This window comes from Andrographis paniculata, unplaced genomic scaffold (assembly GCF_009805555.1).
Source record: "Andrographis paniculata isolate CXL003 unplaced genomic scaffold, ASM980555v1 Contig55END, whole genome shotgun sequence".
NCBI classification, from domain to species: Eukaryota; Viridiplantae; Streptophyta; class Magnoliopsida; order Lamiales; family Acanthaceae; genus Andrographis; species Andrographis paniculata.
This window is the reverse complement of record NW_026137590.1, coordinates 157,563-172,831: the sequence shown is the minus strand read 5'-3', so window position 1 is coordinate 172,831 and position 15,269 is coordinate 157,563. Positions and strand designations below refer to the sequence as shown.

The following is a 15,269-nucleotide window of genomic DNA, read 5'->3' as shown; positions in this document are numbered from 1 at the left end:
AAACGATAAATCAAATATTAATTATTATTATTATTTTTTTTTTTAATTTCAAAAGTCTCCCAAAACCTCTATCTAAACTCGATGATTATGGTATTTCTTTTTTAACATTCCAAATAATAATAATAAAGAAATAAATAAATGAGGAATATGTCTGTAATGTGTTTCTTGTGAAGAGCATATTTTCTTTAAATAAATAGAATTGCCTCAATGGGATATGCTCTTTATTTTTTATTTCAGGCTGTTTACTGAAACTAATTCCTTCACTCAATCATTGTGTGTCTAGAACATTGTATTTTAGTTACGTTTTATACCCAACACTAATGAATAAAAAAGAAATATTAACACACACATATATATAATATACATAAAAATTGATAATATCACCACAAAAAGATAAAGAAGCTAATAAATAAAATTAAAGAGAGCAAAAGAAACTAGAGGGTTTGCTTTTCCTTTTTTTTTTTTTTTTTGTATAAATATAGGAGTACGTGTCTAAGGATGAACCTAATCTTTTGGTATGTAATAAGAACACAATTTCATTTGGATCTAACTTTCCTAGTTTATTTTATATTTTATAAAATATTTAAATTCGTTGGGTGGGCTGGGCTGAACATGAAACCCAATTCTATATTTTCTTTTTTTTGTTAGTAGACAGAACAAAGGCCCAAAGAAAATGTTAAATTAATCTCTCTCCAAATGAAATACTCCCATCGTATAAAGTGATTCAGAGAGGCAAAAGGGGCACGACACGACACGACACGACGTGCCTAATTGCGATTTTTGGGTTGATTAATTGATTCCAATAATGAGTTTGATTAGTTAAACAATTAATTAGGATTGGTATTGGTATTTCACCAACTGCACAGCACAGCACACCTGGCTGTCCGTAAGGCTTCAACACCAACGCCAACACGTCATCTCATTATTGTTATTAATACATGATTAATTTGGCGATGAGAAATGAGAGAGAGAGAAACAAATAAAAACCATATTGAATGGATGGACGGACGGACGATCGATATTCTGATTACTTGAATTCAATACAGCATATTATATTACTTACAGTTACCCACCGATTCAACCATCTTAATAGCTCCCATCTTTATATAACCAAGGTTTTTGTTTTTTATTTTGGTTTTGTATCTTTCCTCCTCAGTGATAGCAGCAGTCTACGCAATCTCCCCCCTCCCCCCTCTCTTTCTCTCTCTAGATTCTCCGCCAGTTTGATCCAAGCCGCCGCCGCCGCCTTCGCCTTCGCCTTCGACAACTATGTCCTCGCAAGTAAGCTCTCTTCATTCGAATCGTCCCTTGTTTTTTTATTTTTTTTGTCCAATGTTTCCGAAACGCCACTGAATTCGATTTGCAGAATCTTATTATATCTTCAGTTTTTGGATTTTTATTTTTAGTTGTTAATTTATTTATTTTCTGCTTAATCTGTAGTTGGGCTTGAAATTTGATTCTGAACAGTAATGAGATCGGCTTTATCGAGATCTTCGATCTCCTCTACGCGCGTTACTTTTTTGTTTTGTTTTTTCCCCTTTCTATTTATTGAATCTTACAACAATTTCTGTTATCGCTGTGTGTGCGTGTTCGCCGTATTGCTGTAATTTTCGGCTGCATGATCTGGTGACTTCATCATGCAACATTTTGGCTGCAAACTTATATAATTATATCAGAAAAAGGGTTCTTTTCTCTTCTTCCGTTGAAATCTTTTTTCTAAAAACCTTCTCACGGGAATGTTTTCAGGTGTTCAAGCACAATTATAGACCCATGCGGTGTGGAATTGCCCATGGCTAAATCCTAGGGACAACAGGAAAGAGGGAAAGAAGAAAGAAAGAACGACTCATTTGAACTATTCCATTGAATCTCTCACTTGGTTTTTCAATCTCGAAAGCCAAGTGGATTGACAATTCATCTCCAAGTAGATGGTGAGAACCTGGTGGTGAGATTTGGTTGAAATAGAGAGATGGATTTGCATGGTTATCCTCAAGGTGAACATGGAAGGTTTGAGCAAATACTCAACCAGTTCCTATTGAAGGCATTGCACATTATATTGGACTCTAGAGTTCCTCTCAATCGCCCTGCCAGTCGTAGCGGGGAGATAAAGAAGAGCGACAAATGGTTCAATCTAGTGTTAGGGGATCGCCCCGCAGTTATGGAGAGCTTGAGTTTTTGGAATAGAACTTTGATGGAACCCATGATAATTGATATCACACTAGTTCAAGAATCACCAAACTCTTCATCAGATCATCCTTCAAATGCCATGCTGGCAGCAGAAATGTGTTTGGAAACAGTTGTAGAGAGGTGGATAATTCAGTATGAGCATCAAAGGTCAATGGTTCCTCAAATTGGCGACACCTCTTATAAGAAGGTGTACAAGAAATCCATCATACTATTGCGATCAGTTTTTTCTATGTTGAGGCTCCTTCCAGCATACAAGGCCTTTCGTAAACTATGTTCGTGGAAGCAAAATTGCAATTTTGACATCAGTTACAAGGTCTGCTCATTTAGTTCTCCATTTTCAAGAGAGCTGGAAAATTCAATGAAGAGATATAGTTTTATTCCGATTGATGCCCAACAAGGTCGTCTTTCTATATCTGTGCTTTATCGCGAAGACCTGACTGATTTTAATCTTGATTCTTGTATGGTTTCTCCCCCAGAGATAATTACTGATTATGTAGGCAGCCCTCTGACTGAACCTATGAGGGCATTTCCCTCTACTTCATGTGAGAAGAGTAGCCCTACATCTTTCCCATTAAGAGGGAAGCAAACATCTTTACCGGTCCGGCGACCTCACAGCTGGACGAGTGGTCTCCATAGAGATATCTCTTTGCTCCAAAACCAGCAATTGAGTGGATCTCCACCTTTAAATCGCTCGCCATACGAGTATTCACCCTCGCCTACTGAAACATACATTCTTAGAAATCAAAATCCAAAGGTTTCAGCTTATCAGAGACCAGTACCGGATGATTTAGTTTCTCCTCCATTCTCGTCATCTCCTTCTCCATCTCCCCCTACACATTTTTCTGGTGGAAATACTGTTAAGGGTCGTCTGTATTCAGAAACTGCTCCCATGAGTATTCCTCATCCAATCATGGGTAGAAGTCCAAGATACCTCACTCCTAATTTTTCAGATCCAAATCGGAATTCCCTTCCGCCTCTGTCCCCAAGAAACACAAGGTATGATCCTCCATCCCATGAATCCCCATCTGGAATTCGATCAATGAGGAGACAAGATTCTCTTAGAGCTGGCGAATCAAATTCTGGGCCAATAAATGTTGGTCAGAAGGTAAGCCATTCTCTGAGTTTCTATTGTTGGTGCTTCTTTTTGCTTATTGGTCTATGCCTTATCCACTATGCTAATTTACAAATTTCTATATGGGTACTTGGGTAGGCGTCTCGTGAGGATTCTGGACGGTTTTCAGGTTTGCTGTCTTCTAGTAGTTCGCCACGTGTTGGATTTTCAAGGAGCTCTAGCAGACTGTCGTTCCAGGATGACATCGGTGATGTTGATTTCTCGTGCCCATTTATTGTGGATGACGTGGATCCTCCTGATAGCCAGACAAGGTATTCTTATTAGCTTATTAAACTTGCAAAAGTGACTTAAGTTTAAAACATTTGATTGGAGAACGAAGACATGCTACTTGATTTATCTAAAGAGGAATGTGCATTTTAATCATACCTCGAATATGCAAAGAGTGGGAGATGAAAATTCTGTTTTCTTACAAATTTGGTACCTGCGACTTTTCGTTAAATAAAAGTAGTATTCTACATATAGCATTCCATGTTTTAATTTAGGGGTTTATCGATCCCTACATTTAAGATCCTTCTCTATGGGACATGGTCATTTTATTTCAACCTGGTTAGTCTGATGAAGAGGTATCAGTGCTTATTGAAGGTTTACCTCACCGTTTATGCCAAATAGCTACCTCACAGTCTTGGATCATCAAAATAATACTTTCAGGATTACCTCATCTTGTTCAAAACTTTATGACTAGTTTGGATGAAACGATATGGTGGAAAAACATACTTCTTTTTCTTACCGAAAACTCTGTCCCTTTTGGGGTGGAAGGTTATTTCCTTTAGAATTCCCCAATTAGCTATTAGTTTTGTTAAAGGCTCGGTGGATATTTAGGATGCAACTAGACCTTTTGGTTGTATCTATCTTCTCTTATATTGTTCTAGTATTGATAAATGGAGATTACTAGTCCCTAGGAAATAATTTTTTCGTAAAATTGATCTGGACTTGGTGAACTAGATAAAGGTGGTATGCATGCAATCCGACATTTCAACAAAAGAAAGTGGGCAAATATTAGTTAAAAACTTCTCCATGCCTTATCGGAGGTTGATGCATTGTCTTCATGTTCTTTCTTGAGTAGTAATAATATAGTATGTAGCAAAATTATTATGTCCACGTATGCATTTATTGTGCTTGTGATTGGTTCATTCTGAAACCTAGGGCAGATATTATTCCCAAACATTTCACAATAACCTAAGCAGCATTTCTTTCTAGACTAATATATTCTCAAGTGCATCATAGCATGAGCTGGTTCAATGACTTGATATCAGGTGGCGTCATTCATCAACTATTTTCTCAGACCAAATTCTATTTTCGTATATTACTAGGTTTCCCGTGCAACGAACTGAGTATTACTCTGTGAGTTTGTGCTATATGCTTAGCATTGGTGCTTGTATTTATTGTCACGGGGATGAAGTTATATGGTATTAATGTTACTAGTCTTTTTGAAGCTGCCATTTATTCCATATGCATTCTGTTAATTACTAAGTTCGGATTTCTGATTTCATTCTCTAATGGCGTACACTTACATCATGGAGTTTGCTTTTTCTTAACAGTATGAACCTTGACAGAAAAAACAGTTCGGACATTTCTTCTCAAGCATCTTCAACAAGGAAGTCCCAGGATACTGGAGTTGGCGCCCTTGTTCACATGCTAAGAACAGCTCCTCCTCTTCATCAGGATTCAAGTTATTATGCCTCTCTGTCCTCTAAGACTGAGGTTGCGGGTGAAGCTGGGGCTGCTTCTGAATATTTCAAGCCCAGGAAAACATCCGATGCACTTGAAGAACTGAAGGCTTACAAAGAAATGAAAGATCTCTTACTTTCCAAGAGTGCTGCTGCTGGTATGACTGGCAAAGCAAAAACTGAGACCTAACTGACACCACATGTAGCCTTCGTCTCTTGATAAGTTAGCTTGAATAGGGTTACTGGTGATGATATCCCTTTCAAATTAATTGATTTTCATCAAATAGCAGGGGGTGTCAATGAGTTGGGGTTGTTGATTATTGTCCAGACAAATTGTATTATGTCTTTTGTGACTTGTAAATATGATCAGTTAAATTAATTATTTGCTGCTTGCAAAATCAGTGGCCATCTATGAACCGAATTTTACAGGAGTTTCTCTTTGTCTCGTGTACATTTAAATTGACATGATTCCTGTCTCCGGATGGAGTTCACTTATGGAGTTTATTCATATTTGGTATAACATAGTTATAGTACTTCCGCAATCTAGCCAACCCATGAATCTGCTTCAGAGTCTTCCCATTTGGATTGGTATATATGATTGGATTTCTTTAAATCACTTGGAAAACTTCCTTTCCTGCAGCTTTTGCCTGGTTGAAGATTTGTATGTCTGGTGCAGCATGAGTGAGTGTGATCTGAAATTGAAGCCTGGGAAATAAAACTCTGATGCTGGCCGGTGTATATGAATCATTATCTGCATTGTTTCTTACATTGCACCAAACAGGATGCTCATTACTGCAGAGATGATGTATCCTCCTTGTGCTCTCCCCGCAGCTACGACAATGGCTCCAATCCACACAATCAGAGCCCACAAACAGAATGTTACTGTTTGGAACACACCTGTGTTGCTGAAATAGCATTCATTTTCTGCATGTAGGTAGCTCCAATGATAAGAATCATGGGGACGATGAATAGTGCTAGAAGCGACACTTCCCAGCAGGCAATCAGAGCAATGAATAAAGCCAAAAAGAAGGTGCCAAGGCATGATATGAAATGGCCCAACTTTCAAAGACACCATAGAGGTTGAACCATTTTCCATTTGTGAGTGTTATCTTCACTTAAAAAGTTTTTCTTGTTGTGCCCAGGGATATTTGTATAGCAAACACATTTGAATCAGGTTGGATACAGCACAAAGAGGTTATCTTTGGGAAATGGTAATTTCCTTCTCACCAATTGCATCTTGAATAACAGACATGGGGTGCTGATACCACAGATTATTTTGCCCAATCTCTTGACTGAGCACAGCTTTTAAAAATGCTAGTCTCAAGCGTCTCACTTGCCTTTCCACTGGAATACATCCAACATCCTATCTCTGCATTATACTTTATTGTAGTTAAGACTTAAGAGCTATATATGTAAGTGACAACATTTGTAGCACTGCAACTCCTTGATTTATCAACTATCTAAATGGCAGTGGAACTTTTCCTACTTTGATATGATTTATGCCTTTAATCTTTTGAAAGTTCCTTGTGAAACGTACAGTAGCATTGATTTGGTTTGAGCTTGCACTCATTTTTCAACTTAAGCTGGATTTGAGCATGATCACCAAACTACTCAAAGTAAACTAGAAGTTAGTTAAAGTCGCATCTTAGTCCATTTGGGATTCAATATTAGTGAACTTAGTTCATGATGAACCTTTCTTTGGAGAGATACCTCTTCTCAAATATACCATGTTTGCTCTAATAGTTTTCTTTCAGTTCTTTCAAGGGATGGCTTAACAATCATATACAAGGAAGTTACCTAGTATTCCAGCTGGAAATGTACATATGGTACAACCTGATCATTGAAAATCAAGAACATGAGAGATGGATTTCTGTATCAATGCAGTTTGATGTATGATATGCAATGGCTTCAGATGTAACTTTCATGCTTTAGAGCACGGTCCATATCATTGAGGTTCCCAGTGTCGTTACCATATGCATCAAGGAATTCACCAAGCAGAAGATAGGCCACAGGCTGGGCTAGGCCATGGACAATAGAACCCAATGTAGCAAGAACTATCAAAAGCCAATCTAAATGGTCTGCCTGGCTCAAAAGCTTGTAAAATGATAAGGGATCATCCATCTTCCATGATTCCTTTTCATCTTGATTCTTTTCATTACTGCATGCAAGTGTGTGCTCATATATATATATATATATATCTGTACACGCAATTTCAATAGCATATATGTTTCCTAGTTCTCAGTGTCAATGATGAACATTTCGAGGATTTTCTTTGGTATGATCACAATACATCTGCATTTCACTCTTTGTTGTTGACAGGTTCCAAATTGCAAAAGGACAGGAGGTGGAACAAATTAACACATGCAACCGCACTTTAGTTCAACATGGAGTCTGTTCGAGGATGGTGGATATACCTTACTGCCTGTGCATCTCTGTTGAAGAGATGTGTATATGTCAATGCCTTCTGAATATATATTTGCAGATTCCAATGTTCATATCAACATATTTGTTAGCATTAGCACATAGCTGTGACACTGTCAAGCTGAAATGTAGTGAATTTTAAGTTAAGGATGAATTATATGCCAGCAATGAATGTTTTTATCTGTTGATTCTTTCGGCGTGTCTGGATCAATTTCAGTGTCTCTGTCGAGGGTTTGGAAGGCTGGAGTTAGTATGCTGATGGGAGCAGCAAAAACTGTGGGTATCAGTGTCCAAAGTTCAGTGATTGATGGAGAGTATCTATCCGGTAAGATCTGATGGCATCCTCAAAGGAAGAGGAAGCCTGTTTTCTATCAACAAGGATGGTTGTGTTGTGTACCATAAGGCAACTGCGTGAGCGATGTTCCATAAGCAAAGGGACACGCCTTGACTTGGTCCATATTTGATACTCTGGATCCTTCCTGCTATTCATCAATGGCTTCTTCAATGTAGCCTATGCTTTCTCCATTACTTGCTCTTCCTGGCAGAAAGAGGCAATTGTCTTGAAGTTTGTTTGAGACCGACTCCGAAGCAAGGGCAACCAGACACCAGTTCTGCAGTTTGAAAATCCTTTTGCCGATTAGACCACCGATGAAGTGTCATGGCATCACAGCCCAAGAAACCAGCCCCATGTTCTATTATTACTGTATAATAAAATTAAAGGTAATTAAGTTGTACTGGAGGGTGCATGCAGCAGCAAAATCATGTGAAATCAGATGGATCTATCTATATATATATATATATATATATCTCGTCATGTTGATCCATTTTTAACTACATCATCCAAGCCTACACTACACTACACTACACTACACAAGGCAAGGCAAGGCAAGCATCATCCACATTATCTCCTCCATTTTTTACAAACTAAACTGACATAGTAGTAGTAATCAATAATAATAAAAATAATCTCATCTCACCTCATCTCTTTCCAGAAGTTCAACAGCAGGAGCAAGAGCAAGAGCAATCCATCCTTCTTCTCACACGAAAGGAAACAAAACACGCACTGCACCACCAATTGCAACAGCAATTCTCCCCTCGAAAGAAAGGAAGTTTGAAAAAAAAAGAAAAAAATTGGTATTTGACGTGATGTTTGATAAAGAAAAAAAATATATATATATTCAATGTGATATTTTTTAAAAAATAAATAATATTAAAAAAAAATATTTAATGTAGTATTTTTTTTAGAAAAAATAAATAATAGTATCAAATAAGTAAAAATAAATGTTAATATATATATCCTACTTAATATATCTCTTGTATGAATATAATATTGTACCATAATTTGTGAATTAACAAAAATAGAGTTTATTCCATTAATCCTAACAATAAATAAATAAATTAAAAATAAAACTTTATTAGTAATAAATAATGTAAAAGTTTATTTGGTAAAACATAGTATTGAGTTGAGTAATATGTAGTATTTAATTTATGCGCCCATTAATTAATTAGTGCAGCTACAAATTCTTGAATGTTTTTGTCGGAACTCCCGCAGTCGTCCACCGCCTCCCTCGCCGCCTTCCGCCATATCTCCGAACCGAACGATTTCTTCTTTCCCGACGAGCCCTTCCCCGTCCTCCGCCGCTCTGACCCCGTCCCCCACACATCCGCCACCAACTTCGCTTTCGAGAACTGGTCGCTCCATTGTGGCAGCGCCACCGCCGGCACGCCGGAGCAGATTGCCTCCAGCATCGAATTCCAGCCGCACGAAGAGCACGTCCAGCTGATTGCACCACCGCACGATCAGACCGACGTCTCCTCTCTGTAATTCCGGGGAAGCTTCGATTCCTCCGACGCCCTAACCACCCACAGGAATCTCGCCGTAATTAGCTTCAGTGCGGCGGCGATTTCTCCGATTTGCTCCACTTCCGACCGGGCGACGTCGTCTTTTTCAGCCAGTCCGTACCCTCACTCGTAAGGTAATTATTTTTATTTTTGCAATTAAATTAATTAACTAACTAATTAAAATTAATTAATCCAACGTGTATATCACACAAATATTTCCTTTTCTAAAATATTTCCTTAATTAAAACATTTCCTTCATAAATTTGAAACCTTACGTGAATCTACGTTAGTTAATTACCGTTAGAAGAAAGATCATTCTTCTTCTTCTTCACTTCATTCTTCTTCTTCTCTGCTCCGGTCCCAGTTCCCTCCCCCTCTCCCTCTCCACTCCTGCCCCTCGCCCAGCCCACCAGTCACTCATGTTTCCCATCAGACACATGGACGCCCACTCCATCTCGCAATCAATCATTCAATCAGGTTATTTCATCTTATGTTTGGTTTGGTTTGGTTTGGTTTTTCATATCCAGCTTAGGTTCTTCCTTATTAATATATATACTCATACTTTATTTGTTCGTCCCTACAGTTTTGTAAATAAATAATATTTTGATTAATTTTTTGATTAATATTTTGTTCATGTCTATTTTCAGTTGATATACAAAAATGTTTTAAAACTATGATGAGATTTTCCGTACCCTTAGTGGGTTTTTTTTCTCATTATGGTGAGAAAATATTTTGTATATCAATTAAAAGATGAAGACATTGATTTAAACTTTTTGGGGATGGACCTAACAAATGATCATCTTCTACGTCATTCATTTATTTGTTGCACTAGTTAATATGTTACAGAATTCAAAGAAAAAAGAGGTTCACAAACAAAACCATTATAAGTCATAATAATGCTTCAAGTTTTACACAAAAATTATAAGAAAATGACAATTCATTTAAGAACACAACCAATAGTATTGGTTGTTTCTGTCCACCTGATAATTGAATTCCCCTTTGACCAACCTAGGAGTGCAGCAGTGATGCTCCTTCAGGTTACTTGAGCTTTTTATCTTGAAAGGTATTGGCATGCAGTAGCTTTGCAGTTGTATTTTTTGAAGGTTATCTTACCTCCGTCTAGTGTTGATCAGGAAATTGGGATATGAACGTGGGCGTTTGCCATTTCAGCTGCTTTCTGTATCTGGCTGTCATCTGCATTTTGGTTTCCTACCCCGATGTTGTCTTTGATGTTTCCAGAAAATAGCATTGGTTTCTGTGAAACCAATCCTATGTTTTGCTAGGCATTTCAAATCAAGATCCTCGATATTGCGATTGAGGATCAAGATCTCACCTAAGAATTGAAAACTGAGTCAGCCATATTAGTGTAAATCTATTGTAAGTTGTTGGAAACCAATCTATGTTTCAAATATAATTATCTACTTTCTATTATTTATATACGTAAATTAATTTTAACTCATTTCAGATTTATTCTGGAGGCAAGGAGGATTGTTCAAGGTAAACCGAATGGAGTTGCTAGACCGCACCAAAGAAAGAAATGGAAAATTTTGCTACTTTTGCTTTTACTTTTATTGCATCTTTAAATTGCATTTTTTTTCAACCTTTCTTGCATTTAGCATTAGAATCAATTAACGTCCAGGGACTTCCATGCATTCGTTATCAACTTAACACTCATACTGACTCCTAATCGTGTACTAACTATCTCTTTTTTGTATTCTTTGTAGGTAAGCCAACGTGGAGACTCGAAGACCGACGAATATCCACTCGATGACGAAGGTAAGTTATTTAAATCTAATTTATACTTTCGAATGTTTATTTACTTATATTAATTTTGAATTCTTTCAGATCTAATCGGGGGCAAGGAGGATTTTGAATGGAGTTGCTAGACCGCACTAAAAGAAAGAGAGAATTTCACTACTTTTTCTTTGACTTTTATTGCATCTTTAAATTGCATTTATTTTCAAGCTTTCCTGCATTTAGCATTAGCATCAATTTACGTCCAGGGATATCTATGCATTCGTTATAAACTTAACTCTTATACTAACTCATAATTGCGTACTAACTTTCTCTTTTTTGTATTTTCTCTAGGTAAGCCAATGTGGAGACTCGAAGACCGACGAAGATCCACTCGATGACGAAGGTAAGTTATTTAAATCTAATTTATACTTTCGAATGTTTATTTACTAATATTAATTTTGAATCCTTTCAGATCTGTTCGGGGGAAAGGAGGATTTCAAATGGAGTTGCTAGACCGCACTAAAGAAAGAAATGGAGAATTTCGCTACCTTTGTTTTTACTTTTATTGCATCTTTAACTTGCATTTATTTTCAAGCTTTCTTGCATTTAGCATTAGCATCAATTTACGTCCCAGGACTTCCATGCATTCGTTATCAACTTAACTCTCATACTGACTCCCAATCGCAGCTAAGCCAACGTGGAGACTCGAAGTCCGACGAAGATTCACTCGATGACGAAAGTTAGTTATTTAAATCTAATTTATACTTTCGAATGTTTATTTACTTATATTAATTTTTAATTCTTTCAAATCTATTCGGGGGCAAAGAGGATTTCGAATGGAGTTGCTAGACCGCACTAAAGAAACAAAAGGGAGAATTTCGCTACCTTTGCTTTTACTTGTATTGCATCTTTAAATTGCATTCATTATCAAGCTTTCTTGCATTTACCATTAGCATCAATTTACGTCCCGGGACATCCATGCATTCGTTATCAACTTAACTCTCATACTGACTCCCAATCGTGTACTAACTATGGAGGTGTTTGTCAAATAGTTTTTTGAAGAGCTTTTAGCTTATTGAACAACTTTTAGCTGTTTGACTAATCAAAAAACTAATTTAGGTATTTGGTAAATTAGTTTTTTGGAATTGCTTTTTACCAAAAAAAAACTAATTTCTGAAAAGCTAATTTACCCAGCGTTTTGAAATAGCTTTCTGTAAAAAAATTTTTTTATTCCTTATATGCCCTTAAAATTTATTATGCATTTTATACAAATAAATATATTTTGATTATTTATTAATTATATTAGAATATTTTAGTATATTATAGTTTTACTTTTATAAATTTAAAATAATTAATTTTTATATAAAAATTATTAATTGTAAAATATATAAATTTATTAAAATCAACATAAAATAAAAAATATAAATATTAATAATTTGTTTTTATTTTAAAATTACATTATATAAATTTTATACTAAAAATAAATTAAATTTATTGAAAATTATAAATATAATAAACTAATCGATAACTAACATAATAAATCTATACACGAAAAATTTATTATTTTATATTTTACATCATTTTCAATAGAAAAAACTATTTATATATTTTAATAAAAACATATTATTTTTTAAATCTAACTGTAATAAAAATAAATACTTTTATAACACTTTTACAATTTTCAATAACTAATAACAAAAAATTTTAAACATTCTAAATTAAAAAAAAACATAATTGAATATATTATAAACAAAAATAAAATAGAAATGTCCTCAATTGTCATTTTACGTATAAACAACTAATATCAAACAGTTGTTTTACCAAACATTTTAATGCAAACAGCTAATCGAATTAGCTAGTCAAACCAGCTAATTGAATAAGCTAACAGCTATCAGCTAATTGAATCAGCTAACAACTATCAGCTAATTGCCAAACACGCCCTATCTCTTTTTTGTGTTCTCTGTAGGTATGCCAACGTGGAGACTCGAAGACCGACGAAGATCCACTTGATGATGAAAGTAAGTTGTTTAAATCTAATTTATACTTTCGAATGTTTATTTACTAATATTAATTTTGAATCCATTCAGATCTGTTAGGGGGAAAAGAGGATTTCAAATGGAGTTGTTAGATCGCACTAAAGAAAGAAAAGGAGAATTTCGCTACTTTTGCTTTTACTTTTATTGCATCTTTAAATTGCATTCATTTTCAAGCTTTCTTGCATTTAGACTTAGCATCAATTTACGTCCCCGGGATATCCATGCATTCGTTATCAACTGAACTCTCATACTGACTCCCAATCGTGTACTATCTCTTTTTTATATTCTCTGTAGGTAAGCCAACGTGGAGACTCGAAGACCGACGAAGATTCACTCGATGACAAAGGTAAGTTATTTAAATCTAATTTATACTTTTGAATGTTTATTTACTTATATTAATTTTGCATCCTTTCATATCTATTCGGGGGCAAACAGGATTTCGAATGGAGTTGCTAGACCTCACTAAAGAAAGCGAGAATTTCGCTACTTTTGCTTTTACTTTTATTGCATTTTTAAATTGCATTTATTTTCAAGTTTACTTGCATTTAACATTAATATCAATTTACGTCCCGAGACATCCATGTATTGATTATCAACTTAATTCTCATACTGACTTCCAATAGCGTCCTATGTCTTTTTTTTTTATTCTCTGTAGGTAAGCCAACGTGAAGACTCGAAGACCGACAGAGATGCACTCAATCACGATTACGATCACTCGATGACGAAGGTAAGTTATTTAAATCTAATTTATACTTTTGAATGTTTATTTACTTATATTAATTTTTTGAATCCTTTCAGATCTATTCGGGGGCAAACAGGATTTTGAATTGAGTTGCTAGACCTCACTAAAGAAAGCGAGAATTTCGCTACTTTTGCTTTTACTTTTATTGCATCTTTAAATTGCATTTATTTTCAAGTTTACTTGCATTTAACATTAATATCAATTTACGTCCCGAGACATCCATGTATTGATTATCAACTTAATTCTCATACCGGCTTCCAATCGCATACTAACTATCTCTTTTTTTTTTTTTTTATTCTCTGTAGGTAAGGCAACGTGGAGACTCGAAGACCGACATAGATGCACTCGATCACGATTACGAACAGACAAAGGTAATTGTTTAAATTTAATTATCTACTTTCAATTTGTATATACTTAAATTAATTTTAAGGAGGATTGTTCGAGGTAAACCGAATGGAGTTGCTAGACCGGACTAAAGAAATGGAGAATTTTGCTACTTTTGCTTTTACTTTTATTGCATCTTTAAATTGCATTTATTTTCAAGCTTTTTTGCATTCAACATTAGCATCAATTTACGTCCCGGAACATCGATGCATTGATTTTCAACTTAACTGTCATACTAACGGTTAATCGCGGACTAACTATCCTTTTTTGTATTCTCTGTAGGTAAGGTAACGTGTAGACACGAAGACCGACGGAGATTCACTCGATGACGAAGGTAGTTTATTTAAATCTAATTTACACTTTCATATGTTTATTTACTTCAATTAATTTTAAATCATTTCAGATCTTTTCGGGTGGCAATGAGGATTTTTCGAGGTAAACCCAATGGAGTTGCTAGACAGCATCAAAGAATGCGAGAATTTTGCTACTTTTGTTTTTACTTTTATTGCATGTTTAAATAACATTTATTTTCAAGGTTTCTTGCATTTAGCAGTTGTATCAATTTACGTTATGGGACATGCATGCATTGATTTTCATCCTAGATCTTATATTGACTCCCAATCGTATCTAACTATCTTGTTTTTGTATTCTGTGTAGGCTAGCTTACGTGGATACTCGAGGACCGACGAGGATGTACTTGATCCGGATTACGAACAGACAATGGTAAGTTATTTGAATTTAATTCTCCACTTTTAACTGTTTATATACTTATAATAATTTTAAATCATTTTAGATCTATTCGGGTGGCAAGGAGGATTGCTCAAGGGAAACAAAATGGAGTTGCTCAACCGCACTTAAGCAAGGGAGAATTTCGTTACTTTTGCTTAATTTTATTGCATTCGTTTTCAAACTTTTTTGCATTTAGCATTAGCATCAATTTACGTCCCAGGACATGGATGCATTAATTTTCATCCAAAATCTCATAGTGACTCCTAATCGCATACTTACCTTACTACCTTTGCATCTCTACTGAAGAGAGAGATGTATTTTAATATCTTTTGAATATATATTTGCAGATTCCAATGTTCATATCTACAAATTTGTTAGCATCAGCACATAGCTGT

At 35.5% G+C, this 15,269-nt stretch overlaps 1 protein-coding gene and 1 long non-coding RNA gene across 10 annotated transcripts; both read left to right on the top strand.

Annotated features, from left to right (window-relative positions):
• Nucleotides 1-975: 975 nt before the first annotated feature.
• LOC127256346 (autophagy-related protein 13a) lies at nt 976-5,365 on the top strand. Its single transcript, XM_051282319.1, has 4 exons — nt 976-1,281; nt 1,747-3,289; nt 3,395-3,567; nt 4,855-5,365. The coding sequence occupies exons 2-4, from the start codon at nt 1,967-1,969 to the stop codon at nt 5,171-5,173; spliced, it is 1,815 nt and encodes a 604-aa protein (XP_051138276.1). The 5' UTR covers nt 976-1,281; nt 1,747-1,966; the 3' UTR covers nt 5,174-5,365.
• Nucleotides 5,366-8,899: 3,534 nt separating this feature from the next.
• Nucleotides 8,900-15,212, top strand: LOC127256164 (uncharacterized). Of its 9 annotated transcripts, none has more exons than XR_007839777.1 (15): nt 8,901-9,380; nt 9,611-9,723; nt 10,380-10,623; nt 10,712-10,743; nt 10,971-11,022; nt 11,092-11,386; nt 11,456-11,722; nt 11,810-13,001; nt 13,071-13,365; nt 13,675-13,746; nt 13,818-14,132; nt 14,428-14,479; nt 14,549-14,580; nt 14,803-14,868; nt 14,939-15,212. It is a non-coding gene; the product is annotated as an uncharacterized LOC127256164 (long non-coding RNA). The 9 variants fall into 9 exon arrangements; XR_007839779.1 differs by adding an exon at nt 10,259-10,309 and having other exon boundaries at nt 11,456-13,001; XR_007839784.1 differs by having other exon boundaries at nt 8,900-9,380; nt 11,456-13,001; nt 14,067-14,132.
• The last annotated feature ends 57 nt before the right edge of the window (nt 15,213-15,269 follow it).

What these genes read in the sequence shown, in the direction of transcription:
- LOC127256346 (XM_051282319.1), top strand. Translation starts at nt 1,967, where the DNA reads ATGGATTTGCATGGTTATCCTCAAGGTGAACATGGAAGGTTTGAGCAA. An exon ending in CAATAAATGTTGGTCAGAAG is followed by an intron (nt 3,290 to 3,394) that starts GTAAGCCATTCT and finishes GTACTTGGGTAG; the next exon opens with GCGTCTCGTGAGGATTCTGG. An exon ending in CCTCCTGATAGCCAGACAAG is followed by an intron (nt 3,568 to 4,854) that starts GTATTCTTATTA and finishes TTTTCTTAACAG; the next exon opens with TATGAACCTTGACAGAAAAA.